The sequence below is a fragment of the Balaenoptera borealis genome (assembly GCF_965194805.1).
Source record: "Balaenoptera borealis genome assembly, chromosome: 3".
NCBI classification, from domain to species: Eukaryota; Metazoa; Chordata; class Mammalia; order Artiodactyla; family Balaenopteridae; genus Balaenoptera; species Balaenoptera borealis.
This window is the reverse complement of record NC_138866.1, coordinates 159635711-159663142: the sequence shown is the minus strand read 5'-3', so window position 1 is coordinate 159663142 and position 27432 is coordinate 159635711. Positions and strand designations below refer to the sequence as shown.

General features: G+C 45.2%; 1 protein-coding gene across 2 annotated transcripts in view; it reads left to right on the top strand.

Moving 5' to 3' along the window:
- Positions 1-27432, top strand: part of IL2RA (interleukin 2 receptor subunit alpha) — a 48244-nt gene that overhangs the window by 10815 nt on the left and 9997 nt on the right. For both annotated transcript variants that reach the window (XM_082387190.1, XM_082387189.1), the window contains exons 2-7: positions 20180-20362; positions 21985-22098; positions 24268-24489; positions 25634-25720; positions 26064-26135; positions 27339-27405. In XM_082387190.1, the coding sequence (XP_082243316.1) occupies positions 20180-20362; positions 21985-22098; positions 24268-24489; positions 25634-25720; positions 26064-26135; positions 27339-27405 (745 nt within the window). The remainder of the gene's footprint in view (positions 1-20179; positions 20363-21984; positions 22099-24267; positions 24490-25633; positions 25721-26063; positions 26136-27338; positions 27406-27432) is intronic.

Below are 27432 nucleotides of genomic sequence, written 5' to 3'. Positions count from 1 at the left end.
GGCACGTCCTCAGTGGAGTGTGAACCACTCCCCCATTCTAAACACCCAGGAAGGACCTTCCTCTCCAAGGAAGGGATGAAGGGAACCTAGTCAGTCCGGTTACCTTATATACTTAAAAGCAAAGCAACAGTGTTTCTTTAAAACATATATATATATATATATAGAGAGAGAGAGAGAGAGAGAGAGAGAGTATGTGTTTATATGTATACATGTTTGTGTATGTATACACAAACATACATATATACTAGGTATATATACATATATGTGTATATATGTACATATATGTGTGTTTATATATATACACACCGTGTATGTAATATATGTGTATATATATATGTGCGTGTGTGTGTGCGTGTGTGTATAACTACATATACATAGTTTCATGAAATGAGGTCCTTGGAGCAAATTGGCCCATCTCCTCAGAGAAAGATCATGATACCAAATAAAGGGCAGAGGAATCATTTCTAAGAGTTTTGCTTGAAATCCCCGAAGGCTAAGTTGACGTCAGCTTCTTCCTGCCTCGGGGCTCTGTGAGTTTCCCGGGAGTTTCGGGGGAGGCTGCGCATCTGGCATCTTTCCTGGTTGCGGCCGGGGCTGTCACGGCGTCCCCGGCTGATGAAACCCGCCAGAGCCTGCACACCCAGCTGAGTGTGGTATCCGTTTCCGGTCCCTGTGGTAGTGACACCTCTGTTCAGAGCCTGATTTAGAATAAAAGGATCTTTGTGAAGAGAAAACTCCTTATTTTAAGTGGAAAGCAAAACAAACAACTACAAAAAAAATTACAAACCCCAAAACCTTTTAAAAATAAAAGGGCAGTTTCCGCTGACATCCTGCTGACACCCAGGAGAGCACGGGGACCGCAAAGGGTGAGCATTTCAGCTCTGATGTGCAAACGGGTCGTTGTTTATCTCACTTTTGACTTTCAACGCCTTTCACTGGCCAGGCCATCAAGTTTCACTTTCCCTCTTCCCAGGGCTTCGTTAATCTCACTCCCCTAGCCTGAGTTTGCAGTGGGCTTGTGCAGAGGGTCTGCGAGCAGAGCTGTCAGGACACCTCAGCCTCCCGCCCTCCTCCTCCTCCTCCTGGGAGGGTAACTGTGTGCGCTGCACCTGTTACCTCACAGAAGCCTCACAACGACCCTGTGAGTCAGGTACCACCATGATCATTCCCATTTTACAGATGAGGAAACTGAAGTCGTGAAGCAGTCATTCCCGCGCCCAAGAAAGTGATGGAGGCGGGCTACCGGCTCCATCCCTGTACAAAGGAAGCACACAGTCGACAGGTCTCATTAACTCCCCTGGGCTTCTTAGGTAAGCCTTCCAGGTCTCATTTTAAGTCACTCTTTGATCCATCCCCAAATTAATTCTCCTGAAAACAACTTTCGTGATGCCTTTCCCCTGATCAAAGAGCTCAAATCCTTCCCCGCTGCCTGTGGGGCACACTTCCTCTGCCTGGCATCCCATATTCTTTCTGACCTGGACCATCTGCATGTCTTCTGCACATCAGGCCCCCCAGCCCGCAGGTCTCCTATTCTGCAAACGTAGCTTCCTCACCTATGATTTCAAAGCCTAGGGGCATCCTCCCCTCTTACAATCTTCCGCATCTCATCAGCCTATTTGGGATTCTTTCCAACTGGAAAGCATCTTGGGAGAGCAGAAAGGGCTCATGAACTTGGGATTCTGCAGGCTTGGATTCAGATCCTGGTTTGAACTTGTGTGACTCTACTTTCCTTTAAAACAATCGCTGGGTACCATTCTCTGCAGGCTCCAGCAGGGTGGGGGCATCTGAGGGACACAGTGTGGCAAGCACTGTGTAAAGAAATGGCGGGTGGTTCGGGAGTGCAGCGGAATGCCCGAAACCAAAGAGACGGGTCCAGGAGGCTTCCCAGAGAAAAGTGACAACGAGGGAGGCCTGCAGGACAAGCAGAAGTCGAGAAGGTGCAAGCTAAGTCGTGAGCAAGGTTAACGACAAAAGACAGGGCATGGTCCACCAGGCCGGAGAGCTCAGGCGGGGGACAGAGGTGGAGGTTGTTGAGGCTGGGCTGTGAGCTATGTCATGGAGTCTTGCCAAGTACAGGGGCTTCGACTGTATCCTGGGAGGAATGGGTACCACAGAGCGGCGTGGGCAAGGGAAGGATGCGGTCTGGGCTTTAGAGCGTTGGCTCTGGCGTCCGTGCGTATGACGGCAGGCGGGACAGGGGGAGGGGGTGCAGCCCCGGAGGGCGCTGAGTGAACTAGTGGGGAGCTGGTGGTGGGCAGGTTCTTCTAACCTCCATGGGTTTCAGTTGCTGTGGGTATAAAGTGGGACGCGGCGGCCTGCCTACAGTAACCAGGATATAGTAGGCGCTCAGTAAACATGGCTTGCTGGGCTTCCAATCTGCACAGCCAAGGCCCAGAGCACCTCTCCACAGGGCTGTCTCACAGACTTCTCAAACCCAGTACAGCCAGAGCTGTGGCCCCAGGCCTACTCTTCCTCCTCTATTTCCCATTTTAGTGAAAGACACTACTATCCACCCAGCTGCCCAGGAACCCTGGGCAAAATCCTTGTTCCTTTCCCTTGGCTGGCCCCGCACTCCCTACGAATCCCCAGTCCCTGCGGAGTCCAGCCTGAATGATCTCTGTACGTTAGCACCCAGCATCTGCTCTCCAAGCTCCAGCACCCACCCCACCCAAAGATGCCCGCAATGGCCTTCCCACCATGTGGGACACATGTGGGACGGGGTGGGCGGTCAGAGGCTACAGTGGCCACACGAACAGGATGCAGCCGAGACACAGGGAGGAAACTGTGGGTGAACGGGGTCACGAGCACCTCCCCCTGTGAGGCTGCGGGTCCAAACGCTGGCCTCACACCGACTGGCTGTGCGACTCCACAAAGGTCACTGACCCTGTCGGGCCCTCACCGCCATCGTGTATGACACAGAGCCAGTAAGAATGACTATCTAATAATTAATCATATTTAAATGTTTCTTATTTATAACTATACTAATCATACTGTAGTACTTTGTATATCTTAATTTATTATACATTTAATATTTTAATTATAATAATGTACTATATAATAATCATTGTATTAATTGTCATGAATATTCCTAACAGCCTACTTCATAGGGGGCTGTGAGGACCAGAGAGGTCCATATATGTACCCCGATCAGTGCCCGGTGTGCAGTGTCTCACACACCTTGGACAGAGCGGGCACTGTCTAAGCATGCGAGGAGATGGATAGAGAGGGTCTCTAAGCCCCTTTCGGTCCCGACATTGTATGGCTTAATAAACACCCTATAGCGGAGTGAAAAGTCATCCCTTCAGCCCTGTGCTGACCGAGCCATTCAGCCCCCCAGCGGCCGGCAAGCTCCCCTACCTGCATCCGGTCCGTTTGTAAGCAGGACTGAAGGTATCAGTTCACACTACGGAAGGAAGTCTATCTGGTTCACGCTACAATTACCACATCCTTGGCGAGCCCCATCTGTCCTTTTCAGCGCAAAGCAATTCCCAGTGAATCATGGTAACAGGTCTTAAGTTCCCATGTCCTTGGAAAGTGCTGCCACCTTGGGTTTAAATTCTATAAGAAGCCCGACACAAACGCCCCTTGCAGGATCATCACCTGTGGTCGTAAAACCTGAGGTGTCTGTTGAAAGGGACAGCACCCACCTACGGCACTGAGCAGAGGGCAGGACTTCGGTGCTACCTAAGAATTTAGGGAAGACAGGAATGGTGTAGAGCTGGCACTTTAAAGGGCGCTCTGGGGAACACGGAGCCTGTTTCCTTCAGTGCTGGCTGAGGGAGGACAGCCCAGGCTGAGTCCACAGACTGAATTCATCAAAAGCCTTTCAGCTGAGGCTGCTTTTCTGAGGCCAGTCCTTGGAGTACCAGGGAGGGCTTTGGGTCTCATTTAATCGACGATCTTAACATAACCTCCTCCAGACCCTGTGTCACCCACCCCATCATCTGCCCACTCTGACACATCCTCATCCTTCTATTTATGGGGCAGCGCCTGCCAACATGCAGATTTGGGAAATACGTTCAGGCTGCTGTTTGTCTACCCTGAACCCGACTTAAGCGAGTCACAGTGGACAAGCAGATCAGGGCTGCCCCCAAAGCACCAAGAACCCCAGAACCTAAATCAGCACCTTCCCCTCCAGGCAGTCTGTGGCCTCCATTTCCATGTCTGGATTGACATTCTCCATGCAAGGGTCTCATCCCCATCCAAAACACATGGTGATATCTTAGTCCGCGCAGGCTGCTCTAACAGAATACCAAAGCCTGGGGGGCTCAGAACAACAGAACTTCATTCCTCACTTTATTCCTGGAGGCTGGGATCTGAGATCAGGGGGGCCGGCGTGGTGGGGTTTGGGGGAGGGCCGTTGTGTCCCCACATGGCTGGGAGCAGAGAGGATGCCGGCTCTCTCGTGACTCCTACAGGGGCACAAACCCATCCCTGAGGCTCCACCCTCATGGCCTCATCTCACCCCAAGGCCCCACCTCCTAACACCATCACGTTGGGCAGTAAGGATTCGGCATACGAATTTGGGGGGCGGGGGCCTCAAACATTGAATCCAAACAGCACACACGTGTGTCTTATTTAAAACTGAGTGTGATTCTTGAGAGCAGGCACGAAGCAGAGTGTCCCAGAGTTAGGGGTATGGCGGGCATCCCCGGGAGGTGGAGTGGGGCGGCAGGTGCGGGTTCCTGCTGGCAACACCTGACCCGGGTCCTCCCAGGCTCTGTACACGTGGATTTGGGGTGCCTGCCACACTTAGGGTCCGTGTCAGCATGGCCAGCTGCTGTTTGACACCCGAATGGGGCAACGGCTCTGACGAGTAACTCTTAGTCTGGATGCCTCCATCGTGTCATGCGACCTTTTCCTTTTTCCTTCTTTCCCATGTTTCCCTTCGGGTCTTGAGTTTCTACCCGGCATCACACTTACCCATCTGGCATTCTTTAGAATTCCAGTGGAAATTCCATGGTTATCCAGTTGAAAAATCTCCTCGACTCCATGGTCTAATTTCTCAGAAGACTCCCCTTGGGGAAGACAGTGGGTGGGATTCACCAACGTAGCACATTTCTACTAAAAACATTATTTCGTCCCAAGAAATGGGTTTCAAAGATTTGAAGGAAAACTGCTTTTCGATTTCAGAGAAAAAACACGGGTCTATTTCTATCCCCCTTGTTTTTCTCATCTGACAACCCTTTAATTTTCATCAGGTTGACATTCTGCGGTAAACTTGCGGTTAACCCTTTCACGTACAGAAGTTTGTTATCAGCTAAGACTCCCAGGCGCAAAACACAACCACCCCAAAAGTTTCATTCACAGAAGCGTTTGAGACCCCGAAACATGAGAGCTTTGATTCAGGGACAGCTTCTGGGAGGAATATTGTTGGTTCTCAGTCTCCTTTTTTCCCTTCCAAGGGAAAGAGAAAATAACTGGATTCCCACCCATCTCCCCCACCTTCTTTTTTCTTGGTAATAAGTGTTGATTAAGGAAGAAGATGTTCTCCAGAAGGATCTTACCCTGTGAGTCACTCATTCTTGGGTTGTGGAAATTCTGACTCTTTGGTCTGGGAGGCCCAGCCGGGTCTCAGAAACTGTGGGTCAGACACACACAGAACTCACAGATGAAAAATGCTAATTACTGCAGAATGAGCCCAGTTGCACTGAGATCTTCCCCTTCAGAGTACACAGCCCCCCCTCTTATTCCCACCCAGGGAATCAGGCACCTTTTCTTTGATGACATTAAGTTGCCTTAACCCGTCCCCCCAGCCCTGAGCACAAACAAACTTGGCTCTGCCACGTTCCCCTCAGCCTTTATGCTGAATGAAGATGGATATGTGTCTGAATTAATTGATTAATAGACCATAATATCGACGCAATTGCCAATACACTCAAGCGTTCATTCAGTGCCTACGGCTGCCCACGTTGAAGAAACAGTTTAAATAAATAGTAGGTGACATGAACAGCCAACAACAACCAGAAATGACCAGAAGTTTTCAAACTAAACCATGGTGAGCTAGTCGGCAGTGATCAGGAAGTTGACCATGTTTTATTAGATGTGAAGGCCATTGTGAATATAGGTGAGAGGATGGAAACGAATGCAGAATTCTCATAAATAGTCCTTAGAAGATGAAGTCAAAAGAGACTCCATTTTCTTGCTCTGACACAATCAAGCTTTAAGTAATTAACATTTTAGATAATTTTTTTCCAGCTCACAAAGGAACCTTACATATTTTATCATTTGGTCCTAAAAACAACACTGCTCGAGAGATAATAATCGCAACAATCAAGACTTGTGGGACATTTTACAGATATCAAGGTCCTTTCACTTACATTATTTCCCAGATACATTTCTGTCATTCACACCCTTGCCATTCACACTCCAGCAAACATTCCATTTATAGTCCCCTGAACCCGGCATTCCCCCTGCCAGGGTGACCTATTCTGCTGAACCTGCCAGGTGAACCCCGTTCACCCTTCCAATGAGGTACAGTCAGGAGCAGCCTTCCTCCTTACCTGGCTCACAGGCCAGGAAGGATTCCACCCCCCCGTCAGGGGCACCACACCAGGAGGCCCAGACAAGCAATCAGCATGGCAAAGGCAGTGACCTGGAGTATCTAAGAAGCTCCTACGGTCACAAGCTCCTTAATGGCTCTGAGGAATCTGCCATCTGCTATTTGATTGGCAGACTCAGTCCCCAAAGCAAAGCAAAGAAATGCTGTCAATCCCTCCCGACAGGAGGGAGTCCAGTGTTTGACAAACCCACTTCCCAGGTTAAAGGAAAAAGAGAGAGGGGCGGTTGTGGTACCCCGAGGTGAATCACGGAGGCAGAGAACACCTCACCTGCAGGCATTTACTGTGGCACTAGCGCATCAGCTCTGTGCTCTGGGACCCTAGGATGCTTGGCTAGACGATATTTTTAAAGACATATTGGAGGCTGGGAGACATGGAAGGTGCAGGGAAATGATAAGACGCTACTGCTCTGGCGGGTCTGCAGTTGGGAGGGCTGCAGGAGAGTGGTGAATGTTACAGAAGAGAGGGGGTGTGCGTGAGGCTCCCGCAGAGGTCCAAGCAAGGACTTTTGAGAAGGGTTTGGACCTGACGGCAAAGGAAAGTGAAATTTAAGGGAGATGCTGAAGTGTCACATCACAGGAATGCCAGGGTCACCAAGAGAAACAAGGACAAGAAGAGGAACAGAGGATTGTTTGTGTGTGTGCTTGTTTTTAACTTTTTTTATGTATAAAGTTTTTATTTTGTGATTTTCTCAGGATACATTTCCAGATATAGGATGCATGGGTAAAAAAAAGATTATGAAGATTTTGATAACTATGTATTGAAGCTCTGTATTGTAATGGTTAAGATGTTGGGCTTTGGAGTTTAGAATGAGCTGGGTTCAAATTCTAGTTCTGCTTGATCTTGGACCAGCTACTGTAAATCTATGTTTTTAACATTTTGTTTTGAGATAATTATAGATTCACATGCAGTTGTAAATAATAATATCGAGAGATCCAATATAGCCTTCATTCAATTTCCCCCCAAATTATAGCATGATATCACAACCAGAAAATTGACCTTGCTACAATCCATCAGTCTTACTCAGATCTCACCAATTTTATATGCTGTCATCCGTGCATGTGTCTTTGGTTCTACACAACTGTCCCACATGTGAAGATTCATGTGACCATCACCAGAGCCAAGATACACAGCAGTTCTCATCACAAGGATCCCTCCCGCTGCCCTAACCTGGCCACAGCCACAGGCCTCCTTCTTCTCTAATCCCTGGCAGACACTAAGCTGCTCTCCATCTCTATAATTTTGTCATTTTTAAGACTGCAAAATAAATGGAATCACACAATATGTAACTTTTGAAACTGGCCTTTTTCACTCAAGCTATTTCCCTTTCTGCACACAATTCTCTTACGATCCGTCTTTCTGAACATAATTCCCTTGTGATCCACCTTTCTGCACACAATTCCCTTGTGATCCATCTTTCTGCATTCCTTAGCTGGCATTATCCTGTAAAAAAAGTGTTTCTTCCCTACCTACCCCATGCCACACTTCTTTAGTATCACTCTTGATTGCTATCTTTTAAAATTATTTCATTATTTTATTACTTCCACCATTGATTCTCTTGGGTTTACTAGACACAGTACCGTATAATCTGCAAGCAGAGAAAGCTTTATTTCTTTTCTTTCCAGTTTTTATGCCCCTACATTCTTTCATCTGATTGAATTGACTAAAACGCCAATGGCAATGTTAAGTAGAAGAAGAAATAGTATCTTTACCTAGAAGTTTTGAACAGAGTTGAAGTACCAGAGGATGGCCAGATGGAAAGGCGGAAGGCATTCCGTCTAGACTAGAGCTCAGGGCTAGAGGTAGGAATTTAGAAGAGGCAGCACAGCATCCTGTCAAGACCACGGCTCGGAAGCCTAGATGAGCCTCCAGCTCCATCACTGTGGGTCCTCTAGCTGGGTGACCTCGCTGGGGGACCTCAGGCAATTCTTCAAATCTCGTTGTGCCTTGATGTCTCATTTGTGAAATGGCAGTAATCATGATAATGTCTACTTCATAGTACAGTTGTCAGGATCAGATTAGTTCATATGTGTGAGGGCTTGTTATTGTTACTTAAAAGTGAATTAATAAACATGTACTCACACTTTCTCAGTTTTAATTTCTAATATGGCAAAAACAACGATGGATATAACCCACAGAAACAAATGCTTTGGCGGGGGGGGGATGCTCCTCAGTAATTTTTGAGAGTGTGAAGGGGTCCTGATACCAAAAGGCTTGGGAATCACTGCCTTCGTCATACTGGTTGTTAAAAATTGAAATACTTCCAAGCTTGTTGGTAAACATCTGCTGCTCTGAACCTGTCAAATGACCCTCCCTACTCATTCCCCTGGCTCCTCCCACATATCAGCACTGAAGGGTTACTGTGTGGCAGACGGGGCTCCAGGACCCTCGGCTTCAACCTCGTTGGCATCCTTGGTTCCTGACCCTGCTACCCTGCTTGTTCAACATTCTGAATCTCACTCCTACAGAGAAAGCAACTGCATCGCCCTCTGAGCTGAGGTCCATGCAAACCTTTTCTCCACACTCTGTCCTCTTCTCCCTTGCTTCTTCCTGAGACATTTATGTTCGCTATTTGAAAGAATTTCCTGAAAGCAAAAGTGAGATTTTTTTTTTTAAAAGGTAGACATGAGGGCAGCAATAGTGGGCTTTCTTGTGATTCTGATCCCATCACCTTGAGCTGTGTGACTTGGGCGATTGACTGAATCTCTCTGAACTTCAATCTCCTGCTGTACAAAGTGGGGTGACAATATATGTCCCTCTGAGGGTTGTAGTGAGCATGGAAGGTGATCTCTACAAGTGAGCAGCACACAGGCAGGGCTCAGATGTCAGTTACTATTCTATAAATAGCCCCAAATGGAGGACCTGAGCTCCCTGACTTCAAAGATAATGATCTGAATTAAACCACAACATCTCACAAACACTTCCCAGTAACCCAGATACTTTAGACATAGCTCTTAACTCCTAGCTAGAGAGAACCTTCCATAGCAGGGTGAGAAGTACACTCATTCCTGAAGATAATGATGGGAAAGCACTGAAATGGGAGTCAGGGCTCCGTTCTACTCCCAGGTTTGCCACAATTGGAGGAATGGCACTCAGCCTCAGTTTCCTTATCAACAAAAGGGGAGATTAGTCTAAATCATCTTTGGGGTTTCTCCCAGCTCTCAGATCCTGGGATCCTATTGAGAGGAATAGTCAACATGTCCTATAATATTTTATTTTGAACCCAAAACACCTGCTTTCTATAAGGCTCAGACTGCTGGGTGGATTTCCCAAGGAATTTGGAGACTGTCTTTGACATTAGGTATATCTTGGGGTTCTTCTCAGATCTGACACAGAAGATGAATGTCTTTAGGTCAAGAACTACACAATTTCTTTATCCAATGCCCCAAACTCTTGATGGACACCTATGTCCCTTGCATAAAGCTTAGTAAATCATCATCTAGAAGTTTCTGTGCTTAGTGAGTTATTCTAATGTTCATCCCCGATCCCCACTGTATAGACGGCCAAGCAGAAGGACACAAAGATGAAGCCATGCACTCAGTGCTGGCTGGGCTGTACGGGTAAACATAACTTGATCTTGATTCATCCACAGAGCAAAGAATCTTATCTCAGACCCTGTCCACATCCTTTTGAAGCCCCTTCCTTTTCCTTATCTTTCACGTTACACAGGCCACAAGGGCCAGATGAGTGCTCTCTCATTTTGAACAAAAACAGAAAAGAACTTTTTAAAAAAAATCACCTTGCCCACAGCCATTTTCACCCACCCACCTTTCCTCCAGCCAGGGGAGTTCTCTCTCACTGCACCCTCTTAGATGCTTTGCCTGGGAATGACGTGTTCTGTAAGCAGATTCAGCCCCGCCTGAGGGCGCTGCTCTCGGTCCCCTGGGGGAGGTGGGCCCTCCGGAGGGGGTAGAAGAGGGGGGAAGATGAGGCAGCCACTGCTGGGTGCGGCTACAGCCCCGGTAGCATCGGGGCGCTCGAGAGAGAGTTTCAGCCTCCACACTCACCCCACTGTGCCCAAATATGCATTTAACAAGCCCCCCAAGCCACGTGTACACACATTAAAGTTTGAGAAGCTCTGCTGTGAACAAGTGAAGCAGAGTCCTACCAGCTGTAGGAAACCGACTTCCCGGCTCAAAGGACCGACTGCCTTCCAGGTGTTGCTATTTCTGGTTAACTCGAGGAACACAAAAATATATCAGCACAAAATTTACCTTAGTTCTATTCCCCTCTAAAAATAAAACAGCAAGACACCAAGGGGTAGCTTTATTTAGGGAGTGGAGTTGAGGTCATATGCGAAATGAGAGAAAGGGTGTCAGGAATCCAGATCCAATCAGGAAGCCCTGGTCTGCACCTCTCGTCTCTCTTAGTGAGTGACAGGCCACTCAGAGGAAGAGAAGGGAGTGCCTCGTTTCACCAAGTTTCTCATCTTTTATTGGACACCCAAGCAGTAGAGGCTGTACGACTGTCCTTCTGGGAGCAGTGGCGGAAAGGAGAGAGCAGACGCCTAGGAGACAGAAAAGCTGGTCTGAATCCCTCAATCTGTTGCTGTGTAACCTACGAATGCCTAATCTTTCCCTTCCTAGCATGGGCGTGGTGAGATGGAGGAGATGAGCCTCCAGCAATCCAGTGGAGGGAAAACAAAAGGCAAAACAACACAGAAAAAAAAGCGAAGCGTGTCCCAGGGTCCCTCACCCTCAGCCACCTTCCTCCCAGACCTGTGCGGTGACACAGCCCAGAGCAACGTGGCTCTCAATTACTGTCGCTAATGTCAGCTGAAGAAGCCAAAAGCAGTCATGAATTCCTGCATTTCAGTTGAGCAGGGAATTCCTGGAGGCAACAAGCCTACAAATATCCCAAGGGAAGATGCACCTGGGACAGTGTTTCAGGGACAGGGATGGAGGCTGGGTGGGGACAGGGGGTGGGACATATGGGGTCCTGCCTGTGTCTTTCCAGTTACCATTCTTAGCAAAAATTTGAAATAAGAAGTGAAACACCTTCAACATTGGAAGAGCTCAGTTTAACTCTCAATGCAAGTCCCTTGGGAAAATTCCTTGGGATTTTTCAGGATGAATAATAATTACTGGCTCTCTTTCCCCTCTGCCTACATAAAAGGTAGGAGGCAAGACCACATCAATGTTCCTCCGAGCCCATGGTAGGACCCCTCCAGGGGCCCCAGTGTCCCAGCTCTGAGCATTCGCCCCAAGTCCCAACACGGAGGTTAGTAGTCTAAACTTTTTCCTCCAATCTGCAGGCAGCACACACTTTCAAAACTCTCAGAAGAGAAAATGACATCCAATCCGGAAATGCACCAATACTTAAAAATGACAGAGAGAAAAACATTTCCCTTCCCACCTTCCAAAAAAAATTCTGCATTTGCCTCCTGAGCTGGGAGAATGGGTCAGAGCTGAGAGCAGAGAATAATTTCTGTTAGAAAGTCAGAGCCTCTGGTGGAAGCAAGAAATAGATCTGGAAAGGTGGGTGCAAGAGTAACGGCGGAAAAAACCCGTTTGCTGAATTTCGAGAAATTTTAGAGCTTTTGGAGTAAAACTAGAGAATGAGGGCAGCTGCCATGCTGTGTGAAAATTTGTAAGTGATAATATGGGGAAGGAGGCTGTAAAGACATTTTGCTGAGTCACATAAACAGAACTGTCTTTCAATGTTCCTCTGCAAGATTTCAGGAAAGACAAAGTGTTTTCATCCTTTTTTTTAAGATGTTGCACTGCTGTTTCTTTTACGACACCGCCCTGAGAAGGGCTTTTAAAAATCCCAGATTTATTCCTGTTAAAAGAAACACCACCCACACCCCGGGTCTACCTTTCCTGCACACTCCCCTGCCCCCCAACACACACACTTTCTTCAGGTGATACTTGGAACACTCTTCACATGGTTCCAGGGAAAAGGGTTATAGTCAAGTTCTTTACTAGTTCTTAGCTATAGACCAGGGAAGTTTCAGTGCTTCTAGATTCCAGGAAAGATGCTTTTATAAAAGGAAAGTCTGTGGGAGTAAGAAGTTCTGGAAATTTCTCTTGTCCCCGCATGACCTCCTCAGATGCTTGGGCTAATTTATGATGATCCTGGAAATTTCCATGGCCTAATTTAGAAAAGCATATCATCATGTAAATAGTTTTTAAAGACACAAAGTTGCCCCGAAGGCAATCTGTCTGCCTTCTTTTCAAATTTCTGTGTTTAGAAACTCTCTTGGTTTGTGGTTGAGTCGTCAGATTCCAAATGCGTCTGAGGTCAATCCTTGATTATTTGTGCTAGTGGATAATCACGAGAATTGCTCAGTATACTTCTTAATGATTTTTTTGAAGTAAAATTACATGTAGTGAAATGCACAGATCTGAAGTGTACAATTTGATGAGTCTGGGCTGTTAACCAACATTTCAGAAACGGAGACCTGACTGAAATAAAAAATTGTTAATTGGGGTTTGTTAGGAATGCCCCAGTGACACAGATTCAAGAAGACCTTGAATTGTTTCTCCACCCCCTCCCTCCAACTACAAAATAGGGGACACTTATAAAGGCAAAACCCCACAAGGTTACAGTTGGTGACATGAGTTGTTTATCAAGAATTATAATTGGAGCTGGCAAGCAGTAAGGGTGCTTATTGAGTAAGAATTGGTTGGGGTCTGAAATGGTTGCATAATTTCAAGGGGAGACCTTGAGACCATAAGGTTGCAGCTGCTGGCAGATATTGTTTTGAAAATGGCTGGTGGTGTCCTTAAGTTTGATGCAGTTCAGAGAAAATTCAAGTTCTCAGTGGTGCAGGGACATGTCTGAGACCGGGTCTTCAATGGCCTCCCGACTTGAACTGTGACAAGTCCATTATAATTTCAATTTGTCATCAGGGCAAAGATGTACACTCATGTTTCCATCCCCCTACTGTCTCCTTCCAATCAATCCCCACCCACCACAAGCAACCACTACTTTGAATTCTTTCTGCATACTAGTTTTGTCTTTTCATAAACTTCATATAAATGGAATCAAACAGTGTGTGTATTTTGTGTCTGTCTTCTTTTGTTCAACATAATGTTTTTGAGATTATTCAAAGCTACTATAAATGTTTTGCTTAAGTCTTTTTGTAGGCATGTGCTTTCACTCCTCCTAGATAAATACCAAGGAGTGGAACGGCTGGATCATAGGGCAGGTATATATTTAACTTCATTTTTAAAACTTTGAGTTTTGGCATTATTTTACACTCCCAACAGTAATGGAAGTGAGTTCCAGTAGCTCCTTGCCAACATTTGGTGTTGTCAGTCTTTCATCCATTTTACCCATTCTAATGGACTATTTCATGGTGGTTTCCAATTTGCTTTTTCTTGATATCTAATGATGTCTTCAGCACATTTTCAAGTGCTTATTGATAATCAGATATCTTCTTTGGAGAAGTGACCATTCAAGTCTTTGCCCACTTACTTATTGGGTTGTTTGACTTTTAGTATTGATTTGTATTTCTTTGTATAATGTGGACACAAGTCTTTTTGTCAGATATATGTGTTGCAAAGATTTTTCTCCCAGTCTACCTGTATCATTCATTTTTTTCATTTTCTTAATGTCTTAGGAAGAGCAGAAGTTTTAAATTTACTATTATTTTATGGTTAGTGCTTTTTGTGTCTTCCCTAGGAAATCTTTGCCTATCCCTAGCTTGCAAAGCTATTTGCCTTTATGTTCTTTTAGAAACTTAATAGTTTTATCTTTTATGTTTACATCTATAATGTATGGATTTGGTGTATGGATGGATCTTTTATGTTTAAATATATAATAAAATTAATTTTTGTATGTGGAGTGAAGTTCTTTTTTCCCTATACAATTATCATTTGTTCCAGAAGCATTTGTTGAGATTTTCCCTTCCCTCATTGAATTGTCATGGTGTGTTTGTAAAAAATCACCTGAATATACCTATGTCAGTCTATTTCTGGATTTTCTATTCTGTTCCATTAGCCTATTTGTCTATCTTTTATCAGTATGTACTGTCTTGGTCATTGAAGCTTTATAGAAAGTCTTGATATCAGATGATGTGAATCCTCCAAATTTGTACATCATTTTAAGATTGTCTTAAAATTCTAGGTCTTTGTGTCTTGCCAAATTTCTACCAAAAAGTGTGTTGGATTTTTTTTTATTGTAATTGCATTGAGTTTATTGATCAATTTAAGATAAGTTGACATCTTTAAAAAAAAAAACTCCCGGGGCTTCCCTGGTGGCGCAGTGGTTGGGAATCCGCCTGCCAATGCAGGGGACATGGGTTCGTGCCCCGGTCCGGGAGGATCCCACATGCCACGGAGCAACTAGGCCCGTGAGCCACAACTACTGAGCCTGCGTGTTTGGAGCCTGTGCTCCACAACAAGAGAGGCCGCGATAATGAGAGGCCCGCGCACCGCGATGAAGAGTGGCCCCCGCCTGCCACGACTAGAGAAAGCCCTTGCACAGAAACGAAGACCCAACACAGCCATAAATAGATAAATAAATAAATAAATTTATTAAAAAAAAAAACTCCCAATCCATAAACATTGTGCATTTTTCCATTTATATAATTCTTTATGTTAGCAGTGTTTCAGAACTTTCAGTTTAAAGGCCTTGCGAGTTTTCAGTAAATTTATTCCTGAGTATGTTATGTCTTTTCATACTATTGTAAATGGGATTGTTTTAAAATTTTTAATTTTCTAATTGGTGGCTCACAGTATAACCACAAGTGATTTTTGTATATTGAGATTGCTAAATTTGCTAAGTTCTCATAGTTATTTTGGAGATTTCTCAGTAATTTCATGTAACCAACCAAGTCATCTATGACTAATGTTTCTTACTTTGAAATCTACTCTCTGATATAAATATAGCCACACCTGGCAACAGATGCCTGTTTTTGTAAATAAAATTTGGTATAACTATTCTTCTCTCAGTCTCCACAGCAGGGAGTTGGTTCTAAGTCACAGGGTCCTGCCCTGTTCATATTCAGCCCAGCTGCTGGATTAAAACCCCAAAGAGTATCCTCACACACACTTCTGCCCCCCTCCTCTCTAGAGCCCCATCCCACAAATTCCACCCATGCCAGCAGCCTAGGGCTCTGATTTTTTTCCCTCTTCAGGTCAGTGAGGCCACCACTCTGCTGGCTCCACTTTGGTGCTACCTGGCAGGAAAGTGCCCCAGGAGGAAAGCCATGGCAATGGTGGGCTCACTTCATGTGCTTCCTTCCTCTCAGATAATGCTGTGCTGCACTGCCCATTGCTAAATGCCTGCAAATGCTTTTTCACATATTTTGTCTGGTTTTAAAGTTGTTTTCAGCAGGAAGATAAATTTTGTCATGGTCAGAAGCAGAAGTCCTCATGGGCTGTTTTTCTTTTTCCCTTCAATTATTTTATCTAGCTCAGGGAATGTCCATTGTGTGCTTGTAAGTTGTTCTTTTTTAACAGTTTTAGGTTCACAGTAAAACTGAGCAGAAGGTACAGAGATTTCCCATATACTCCTGACATCACACATGCACAGCCTCCCCCATTGTCACATTATCAACATCCCCCACCAGATTGCACGTTTGTCACCATTGATAAACCTACACTGATGCATCATCATTGCCCAAAGCCCATAGTTTACATTAGGGTTCACTCTTGGTGTTGTATATTCTATGGGTTCGGACTAATAGGTATCCATTATTATGGTGTCCTACAGAGTAATTTCACTGCCCTAAAAATCCTCTGTGCTCCACATATTCATCCCTTCCTCCTCCCTAACCCCTGGCAACCTACCAATTCTTTTTACGACCTTCATAATTTTTCCTTTTCTAGAGTGTCATATAGTTGGACTCATACAGTGTATAGCCTTTTAAGATTGTCTTCTTTCACTTAGTAATATGCATTAAAGTTTCCTCTATGTCTTTTCATGGCTTGAGAGTTCATTTCTTTTTAGCACTGAGTAACATCCCATTGTCTGAATGTACCACAGTTTATTTATCCACTCATTTACTGAGGGACATCTAAGATTGCTTCCAAATTTTGACAATTATTAATAAAGCTGCTAGAAACATCCATGTGCAGGTTTTTTTGTGGACTCAGCTTTTCAACTCCTTTGGGTAAATACCAAGAAGCATGATGGCGGGATGGTACATTAAGAGTATGTTTAGTTTTGTAAGAAACTGCCAAAACTGTCTTCCTAAGTGTCTGTACCATTTTGCTTTCCCATCAGCAATGTATGAGGGATTCTGTTGCACCACATCCTCACCAGCATTAGGTGTTCTGAACTTTGGTCATTCTAAAGGTGTGCAGTGGCATCTTATTGTTGTTTTAATTTGCATTTCCCTGATGACATGATGTGGAACATCTTTTCATATACTTATTTGCCATCTGTATATCTTCTTTGGTGAGCTGTCTGTTCAGGACTTTGGCCCATTTTTTTCAATCAGGGTTCTTATTGTTGAGTTTTAAGAGTTCTTTGTATATTTTGGATAACAGCCCTTTATCATATAAATATTTTCTCCCAGTCTGTGGCTTGTCTTTCCATTCTCTTGACAGTGTCTCCTAAGAGCAGAAAAATTTTTTTTTCCGTTAAATCAGGATTTATTTTTTTTAAAGCATATGGTAACAAGAAAATAACACAAAAACAAACACCGTACTCCTCTTTTTTGTTTGTTTTGTTTTACTTGTTTTTACTGAAGTATAGTTTATTTACAATGTTGTGCCAATCTCTGGAAATTTTTTTATTTTAATGAGGTCCAGATTCTCAATTCTTTTTTTAATGGACTGTGCCTTTGGTGTTGCATCTAAGAAGTTGTCACCAAACCCAAGGTCATCTAGACTTTCTCCTATATTATTTTCAAGGAGTTTTATAGTTTTGTGTTTTACTTTTAGGTCTGTGATCCATTTTGAGTTAATTTTTGTGAGGGACATAAGATGTGTGTTTAGTTTTTTTTGTTTTTTTTTTTTTTTTGCATGTGGATGTCCAGTTGTTCTAGCACCATTTGTTGAAAAGACTGGCTTTGCTCCATTGTATTGCCTTTGCCCCTTTGTCAAAGATCAGTTGTTCTATTTCTGGACTCTCTATTCTGTCCCACTGATCTATCTGTCTATCCTTTCACCAATACCACACTGTCTTGATTAATGTAACTTTATAGTGAGTCTTGAAGTCAGGTAGTATGTCCTCCAACTTTGCTCCTTTCAGTCAATATTGTGTTGGCTATTCTGAGTCTTTTGTCTCTTCATATAAACTTAGATTCCGTTTGTTGACATCCACCAAATAAGTGGCTGGGCGTTTTATTGGGATTGCCTTGGATCTATAGATCAAGTTGGGAAGAACTAACATATTGACAATATTGAATCTTCCTATCCATGAACATGGAATATCTCTCCATTTATTTAGCTCTTCATTGATTTATTTCATCAGAGTTTTATGGTTTTTCCTCATGTAGATCTTGTACATAATTTTTTTTTTTTTTTTACTTATACCCAAGTACTTCATTTTGGGGGTGCTAATGTAAATGGTATTGTGCTTTTAATTTCAATTTCCTCTTGGTCATTGCTGGTATTTAGCAAAGAGGTTGACTTTTGTATATTAGCTTTGTATCTTGTAACCCTGCTGTAATCACTTATTAGTACGAGGAGGTTTTATTTTTGGTCTATTCTTTCAGATTTTCTACATAGATAACATGTCTTCTGCAAACAAAGACAGTTTTGTTTCTTCCATCCCAATCTGGATACCTTTTATTTCCTTTTCTTTTCTAACTGCATTAGCTAGGACTTCCAATATGATGTTGAAAAGCAGTGGTAAGAGGGAACATCCTTGCCTTGTTCCTTCATTTGGCTTTTCTGATTATTACACACATCTTGTTTTAGCAACAGATTTACCTTCCGATACTTAAATTGTTGGTTGGTATTGACGTATGATAAGTGCCAGCGAATGGTACTGATGATATGGGCTGTAGGGAGAGATGAACTTTTGCAGGAGTTAAGGGTTAAGGTAAAACTCAGCCCAGTTTCTATCTGGACATTTTCTTTTTCTGGACAGGAAAAAAAGGGAGCGGAACTAGTACCTATTCTTTTTCTTTTTCTTTTTTAATTAATTTTATTGAAGTACACTTGATTTACAGTGTTGTGATCATTTCTACTGTACAGGAAAGTGGTTCAGTTATACATACACATATACATTCTTTTTCATGTTCTTTTCCATTATGGTTTATCACAGGATATTGAATATAGTTCCCTGTGTCATACAGTAGGACCTTGTTGTTTATCCATTCTATATATGATAGTTTGCAACTGACTAGCATCTATTCTATGCCTATTATGTGCCAGGTGCTCTGCAAGTTACCTTAATATGTTATTTCATGTAATATTTAAAAGAAATCGGTAAAATAATTATTATACCCATTTTACAAAAAAGGAAGCCAAGTCTTAGATAAGTAAAAACAATAAAGCTGTATAGCTAGTAACCTGGTAGAACTACAACTTAGAAACCCATCCTTCTCCCCTTTCCACCATGCTGTGTTTCTTGCCTTATTATGATTATTATAATTCCTGGAATTTACATTATGTTACATGTTCCTCTACAACTGCTGGCCCAGTGAGCCATTCAAACTGCTTTTGTTTAGTCCCTTCTTGGTTAGAGGTGGGACAAGCTGTCCAGGTTCACCTCACCTTCTTAAGGGTGTCAGGAGGGTCCTGCATCTTGGATGGGGGTGGTTTCCAGGATGACAAGATGCTGGGCAGACTGTGAGGGCTCACAGAAGGTCTACTCCACCCTGAGTGATTAACAGACGATCGGCAGATGGTCCTCTGCCAGCAGCGAGTGCAGCAACCTGCCCGGACCCTGTGCCCGTTTGCTGGGTGGCGAGGCCAGCTGTGGGAGCCCCGGCTGCCTCCCTTTTTTCTGTTTCCTGTGGTCCTTCCTGTCTGCTTCCTTTATCCAGCCTGTGACTTTTTCCTGAAAAATCTCATCTCTTGAAGCAGGAGAGTTTGTCGCGAGATATACAATGGAATCATTGCTCTGATGAGACCAGCACCTTTTCCTCCCATAATAGTTGGATGTTCAGCCACTTTTTTGAGGGTCTTTAGTGGGAAGCCAGAGACCATTTTTGGGGGCGAGGGAGGGCCAGGTCTTCGTGGTGTGAGAAGGAATTTGGTAAACTTAGAGGTGGGTTGGTGGGTGAGAAACACACATTTCCTACTCACCAGACATTGAGTGAAGCACTTTACAAATATTTCTTCAAAAAAAAACCTTACAGAATCATTAATTACAGAAAGTCAGACAATCTTTATTTCCTTCAAAGTATGTCTCACAGACACATTTCATCCCTCGATTAAATCCATGTGGTTCGTCCCTCCCTTTCCTCATATCCCTTGTGCCCCCTCATTCTATACTTGCTCGGCAGGAGGCATATTCAGAATAAAACCTCATTCGTTTCCATTCATTTAGTTTAAAAGACATTGTAGTTTGGAGATGAACTTGGCTGAAGTTAAATTTTGAACCATCTCTGATATGAAGGTTTCTAAAGAAACTTCAACAGCCTTAGTTTCTCTCCAGGAAACAGTGGGGTACACACAAACCCCTTAAATCGAGCGAAGGAACGTGTGATTCAATCATATGCCCACGTTTGGGAGCTCCTGGACTCCTAAGGTGCCTTTTTGTCTTGGCAGATGCTTGTGTTGAAGACCCACCGAGTCTCAGAAACGCCACGTTCAAGGTCCTCAGGTACGAGGTGGGCACCATGATAAACTGTGACTGCAAGAAAGGCTTCCGCAGAAGGTCGCCCTTCATGCGCTGCACGGGAAACTCCAGCCACTCTGCCTGGGAAAACAGATGCCACTGCGACAGCACCTGTAAGTGTTTCCATTTGTAACCCCGGAAGGAAGGAGAAAAACTGTAGCAAAGAGGGAGGCAGGGCTTCAACTATTATTCGCACAGCCCTACAGACAAAAACTGGCCGCCCCCATCTACGTGAAAACTAATGTTGGTGGTTCCCAGAATAGTCATTCACTGAACAGATATTGAATGAGTGTCTCCTAGTTCCAAGACCTGTTCCAGGTACTTGGGGATATGACAGACCCAGCCCTCAAGGAACCTATACTTCAGGGGAAGGGAGGGAGGACAGACATTACACTAATAATTACTAAACAACTAAAAATAATTCTAGTTCACAATGATGTGAATGTAGCTCGTGTCACTGAACTGTACACTTAAAAATGGTTACTATGGTAAATTTTATGTTATGCATATTTTATCACAATTTTTTTATTGAAGTATAGTTGATTTACAATGTTGTGTTAGTTTCAGGTGTACAGCAAAGTGATTCAGTTTTGTGTATACACACACACTTTTTCAGATGCTTTTCCATTATAGGTTATTACAAGATATTGAATATAGTTCCCTGTGCTTTACAGTAAATCCTTGTTCCTCATCTATTTTATATATAGTAGTGTGTATCTGTTAATCCCATACTCCTAATATATCCCTCCCCCACTTTTTCCCTTTGGTGACCATAAGTTTGTTTTCTATGTCTGTGAGTCTGTTTCTGTCTTGTAAATAAGTTCATTAGCACTATTGATTAGATTCCACACATAAAAGATATCATATGATATTTGTGCTTCTCTGACTGACTTATTTCACTTAGTATGATAATCTCTAGATCCATCCATGTTGCTGCAAATGGCATTATTTCATTCTTTTTTATGGCTGAGTAGTATTCCACCATATATATACATACACACACACACACACACACACACACACACACACACACACATATACTACATCTTCTGTATCCATTCATCTGTCGGTGACATGTTGCTTCCATGTCTTGGCTATTGTAAATAGTGCTGCTATGAACATTGGGGTGTATGTATCTTTTCGAATTAGAACTTTCGTCTTTTCTGGATATATACCCAGGAGTGGGACTGCTGCATCATATGGTAGCTCTACTTTTAGTTTTTTAAGGACATCCATACTGTTCTCCATAGTGGCTGCACCATTGTCATTGCTTTAGGAGGGCCTCTCTCTAGCTTTTAAATGAACTGCCTTGGGAAACAGAGGAGTGGGCGGGCTGTTGAATTAATAGCTCCTCTCGCTGCCACACTCACCCCCACGTACAGTGTTGATGGGGTTCACGGCCAGAATGGAGTCCCTTTTGGAGAGACACACAGACACAAACAATTCCACCAGAAAAATCTCAGCTCCTTCAGAAACACGTTGTAGGCCATTGACATCATGTACAGGAAACCTGACTGACAGGCCAGTGCTGCACTGGCCGTGAACAGGCCCCCTGAGAGCCCCCCAAGGGCAGGGTGTGTGGGGCTCATCTTTATAACCCCAGTATCCCCCGATATTGCCTGGCACATCACAGGCCCTAGAAAGACGCTCTTTTTGAGCAAATGAATACACGAAGAGTGTGTTGTCTTTTAAACTTTTGTGAAGCTCTCTTCTTCATTCTATCCATACTCTCTAGCCTCCCCTAAGACCCCAGGAAAACAAGTTACTCCTGGACTCAAAGAACAGAATGAAGAAAAAACCACAGAAATGCAGAGCCAAATGCAGCCCATAGACCAAGCTAACCTTCCAGGTGAGAGGGGACCCATTCTCTTGCAGGTACAGGATGTGTGCCCCAAAGGAGGAGGATCTGTCCTGCTGTCCTCTTTCCTAAGGATGTCATGCGGACAAGAACTATTGTGTAGTGTCTGCAGGCTGTTTGCTCAGCATTTCAAGCCACTCTTACAGCAGCCAACCTGGGCTCTGGGTTGCCTCTGGGTTTGGGAACTGGCCAAATAGAACTCAATTCAATTCAATTCAACTCACTTCATTTCAATTCAATTCAAAAAGCATGTTTGGGGACAAACTGTGCCAGGCACTGCGGCCAGACAATACAAACCTGAGTAGAAGGTCATCCCTGCCCTCAAAGAGATGCTGTGTTTTCCCCTTAAGTACAAGGCAGTGAACTCCAAGCCAAGCAATTTACTTCCAGACATTTCTTACAGGACAGGGTTATGAAGTGGGCAGTGCCACACTGGTGCCTCTGGAAGCTGCGGACAAACACCTCCTAGCTAATGGGCTGTGGCCCAGTGAGTTGCTGCCCCAACTTTCCAAAGTTAATAATGTTGAAGTCAAGCCATAACATCAGGAAGAAAGAGAGCGCATTAGGAAAACCTGAGCCTTGTTGGGGACCAGCTGACCTTACAAGACCCCATGGTCCTACGCTAATTTGATAACCTTACGAAGAACTTTACGACCTTGTATATAATCTCATTTGAACCTCAGAAGCCAGTGAGTCAGGGAGCAGGAAATATTACTTCAATTCACTGAATAAATTGAGACACAGAGACATTTAAAGACTTGGCTAAACTCACATAACAGGACTGAAATGAGGCCTCGGGTCTCCTGAATTAGAACAGGGATCTTGCTACTAATTATTTAAACTAGTCTGAGTTTATTTTCATCTTCTATTAATTAAAAAAATAAAAACCCAATGACTAATCCAAGGACTACGCTGCAACATGCTGTTTCCAGCCCTTTTCACTCTGACTTTGTGCTGGAACAAGGTTTCCGAACACATTTAATTATTTGTTTCTCCCTGTTTCTCCCGCATCACCTTCCACAATTACTGAAAGCTTTCTCAAGAGGTCAAAGTTTACTTACCTTACTCAAGAGATAACCAGCTGGCTCTGGCTAAGGGATACTTCACGGATTGTCTTAATGTGGAGGTTTTCACTTGAAAGAAGCAAACCCAATTCAAATGGGTTCAGACGGTTATGAATTTTACTGACTGTAAAGGCAATTTGATTCTGAGACTGAAACACACGTTCAGTCATGATTTGCAAGGTGCTGCACTGAGCAGACCACCCAGGACGGGACCACTCGGCCTCCTGCTGCAGAGGGTTACAGAGGGTGCTGGGAAAGGTTATATGGGTCCTTGGGGTTGTGGAAGGTCAGAGCATATATGCAGTTTCACACTTCTGGGCTTAGAGGGACCTGTGGTCCATATGTCCAGATTTGGTGGGGGCAGGGGGGTGGATTCTGGGATTAAATCAGAGCAGGACATGATGTCTGAGGTTAAAGGTCAGCCAGGCTTGGGTTTTAGTTGGGTGAGTGGAAAGTTACTGGGCATGGGAGTTTCCAGAGCTCTTAAAAGGGCCCACCTGGGTCAAGCTTCAGGCATGGCTTGATCAGGGATCAGGCTCCATTTCTCCAAGATCATCTCAGTGCTCCCCTCCTCCTGGCTTTGGGTTTGTCCCCAGTCCTTCTGCCGCGGCCCCAAGATGACCACCAGCTGCAACTCACTTAGCAGTGGGGATCCAGAAGGTCTCCACATTTCATTGGCCCAGATTGGCTTGAGCCTGCCTTTAGCCCTAAACTGAGACCACCGTTCGCACGCCTGTCTACTTATCAAATCTCTCACCATCAGCAGAAGTAATTGCTCATTTCTCTGCATTCTGAGAGCAAGCGTCTGTCTCTTGGCTGTCATCCTCACCACGTTCTGCCTGTATGTGCTTCCTTACCAGATCCACTGTCTGCTCCTTGCAGGGGGACTGGGTCTTTATGCCTTTTCACAACGTGTCTAGCAAAGGTCCTAACACGTAGATGTTATCAATACTTACTGGAAGGAAGGAAGGAAGGAAGGCAGGGAGGAAGGGGACAAAGAAAAGAGTAAGAACCATGGTCCAGTCTCTAGGAAGAGGCAACCTGGACTCACAATGTCTCCCCAACTTGCCTTTGGAATTTCCTTGCCCTCTTCCAGGTCACTGCAAGGAGCCTCCACCATGGGAACATGAACGTGAACCTTTGAAGAGAATTTACCATTTCATGGTGGGGCAGACGGTTTACTACCAGTGCACTCAGGGATTCAGGGCCCTACAGGGAGGCCCTACCAAGAGCACCTGCAAGATGATCTATGGGAAGATGAGGTGGACCCAGCCCAAGCTTGAGTGCATAAGTGAAAGGGAGAACAGTCAGTTTCCAGGTATGGAGATGCCCCCCGCCAGGTCTACCACCTTGCTGCTCCCGTCGGGCGGACCAGGCTGGAATCCCTGACCCACCCGCTACGTGACCTTGGGCAAGTCTCTTCCTCTCTTGGGGCCTCTGTTTTTTCTCATTCTAGAAAATAGACTAGATAACCTCCAAGGTCTTCATCACCTGAGGTCCCCTGTACCCTGATGGGGATAAATAGCAGGAGATGGAAGAGGAAGAAAGGTCTTCTGAAGCCCCCCTGGGTGCTACCTCACTGGCGATCCTGCTGCCCCCTTTTCTAGCTGATCCTGAAATTTTCCTTCTGCCTCTAAGCTACCAAGACTTCCTCATTCAAAAAGGAAAGTCCACATGCCATGCACACATTTCCAACTTGCTGATACATAATGGAAATCCATTATTTGTGCCATGCCACACCATTAGCATGCCCCCTCCTCTTGTGTGAGTTCCACCTGAGCTTTGCCAAAGTGCACATGTGCAGGGAAGGGACTTTTCAAGCACAAACACACATGCACACGCATGCACGCTCATTCACACACGCAGACAAGCCACCTACGTTGAGGTCTTCTGCTATTTTCATTCTGAAATCGTCTTACTATTTCTACAATCAAAAGTCACTTCCATTTGACCCTAAGTGTTAGTGGTTTCTTTGCTCACCCCGGTTTCCGAGACCCCACGTCTCCCTCTTGGATCTTCTAGGGGGGCTGCTGTGTTTCTTTCCCATAGCCTGACCCCCATGAGCCACACTGCACGCCAGGCGTGTCCACGAGCAATGGGGAGCCTGTCACAGAGAAAAGCTCTCCTTTTGTGCATTTCTACTTCGTTTAATGGTTCGATGGTATTTGTATTATGATGACCCGTTTCCAAGCCACAGAAGGAAACCAGAGCTGAGTAGGCAGCGTGGGGAGAAAGTTCCTCAGAGTTCTGTAGAAAGCCAGGGTCAGGGTCACAAAATTCCCTCCCTCCTGCTCTGCTGCAGCCACTGAGCCACTTCGCTGTGACCCTAATGGGGAACCGAGAACTGAGACTCACACCTCAGCTAGTGCATCTGGGGTCAGCTGAGGGGGCTAGGGAGGGGGTGGACATGAGACCTCCACTCGCACCTTCTGTTCCACAAGCATCCTTACTCTCTCCTCCAGGTGATGAAGAGCCTCAGGAGAGCACAGATGTTCCACCTGGCAGTGAAACTTCTTTTCCCTTAACAACGAGGATGGCAGGTACCACAGGTACAGCTGGAGTTTCTTGGAAGATAAAAGGTTGGCTATTAAACCATGATGCAGGATAAGGGGAGGAGTTGGCCTGGAGCTGCCCGTAGGTGCTAGAGCTGATCACACACCTGCGTGCAACCTCCCAGTCCTCAAACACTGCCAGTGTCGGAGGAGAAACAGGATGAGGGCGGCACCTCGAGGCAGAAGAACGAAATGTTCAAATGTTGGCCCCAGGCTCCCCTGGTCTGTCCTAGCTCTCCAGTAGCCTCCGAGCCCCCAGCCCCGAGAAGCCTGGACTCTCCCAGCCCTGTGCAGCCCCACGACCAGCAGTGACTAGCACCCTTCTCTCTCGTTTGCACAGATTTCCAAACACCCACAGAAGTGGCTGCGACCATGGATATGTTCATATTTACAACCGAGTATCAGATCGCAGGTGGGTAGTGACAAAACGTGCACCAGACAGAGACCAGGGGACGTTTGCTTGGTGGGTTGGTGAGTTGCTTGGTTAGTTACTATAAACTAGCTCTTTACACTATACAATGTTTATAAAAGTCAAAGACGAATCCAGATAGTAACATGACTCGGAATCACAGGCACCGGTTGTAGTGAGTTAGGAGTGAGGTCTCAAACCAGCCTCAGCCAGTGCCTCCTGACCAGATCCTAGAGGACGAAATACCCGGCACCTCCGTGTGAGGGGAGGTCAGGGTGCGGGGATGTGGTAGAACCAGCGGAAGAGAGAAGAAGCATGCCATCAACACTCCAGGTGTTTCCTGGTGGGAGGCAAAAACGGGCTTTGAGAAAAAAACAAAATAAAGACCAAAACCGAGCTCTTAGAAACAGAGCAGAATGCTGGTGACCAGGGGCTGGAGGTGGGGTAAATGGGGAGGCGGGTGTCAGAGGGCACAAACTTCCAGTGAGAAGAGGAGCAAGTCTGGGGATCGAACGTAGAGCGTGGTGATCACAGCTAACAACGCTGTACTGCAGACTTGAAAGTTGCTAAGAGTAAATCTGAAATGTTCTTGGCCCAAAAAAGAAATGGTAATTACAATACATTTTGCAATGTATAAGTGTATCAAAGCAACACATTGCACACCTTAAACTTAGACAATGTTACACGTCAATTATATCTCATAAGGGGCGGGGGGTGAGTGGAGAAAAACAGGCTTTGAGGCACGTCTAAGACACATAGACAGATGGATGTATGGATAACTTGACAGTTTCAGGACCACAGGAAAGCAGCATCTGGGAAATAGAACACTTTCAGGAGATGCTAAGTGTTTATCATGTATCTTTATATTTCAACATTTCTTTTACCCATCGCGGGCCTCACTCACGGCCTCTTTAACTGAGGCCGGGACTCTGAACCTTTCTGAAGAGGGTGCCTGTCAGCTGCTCCCCGCGGAAAGAGTGGAGCCCCCCCTGCGGAAAGGCTTGTGCCCTTCCAGTCCACACCCCCGGCCCTGGTCCTGGAGCCTCCAGGGAAACTCTGCCTGGAGGGAGCCGCGTTCTGAAAAGGGGCGGCCCAATCCGCAGCTCTCACCTCTCCGCGAGCCCTTTGCTGGGGGCGGGGACGGATACAAGGGGGCGGGCTCTCAGCCCCGGGGCCCCCTTCCCTGACCTGCCTGTCCGTCCACAGTGGCCGGCTGCATCCTGCTACTCATCAGCATCCTCCTCCTGAGCGGCCTCACCTGGCAGCAGAGATGGTGAGTCCCGGGTGAGCGAGGAAGCCC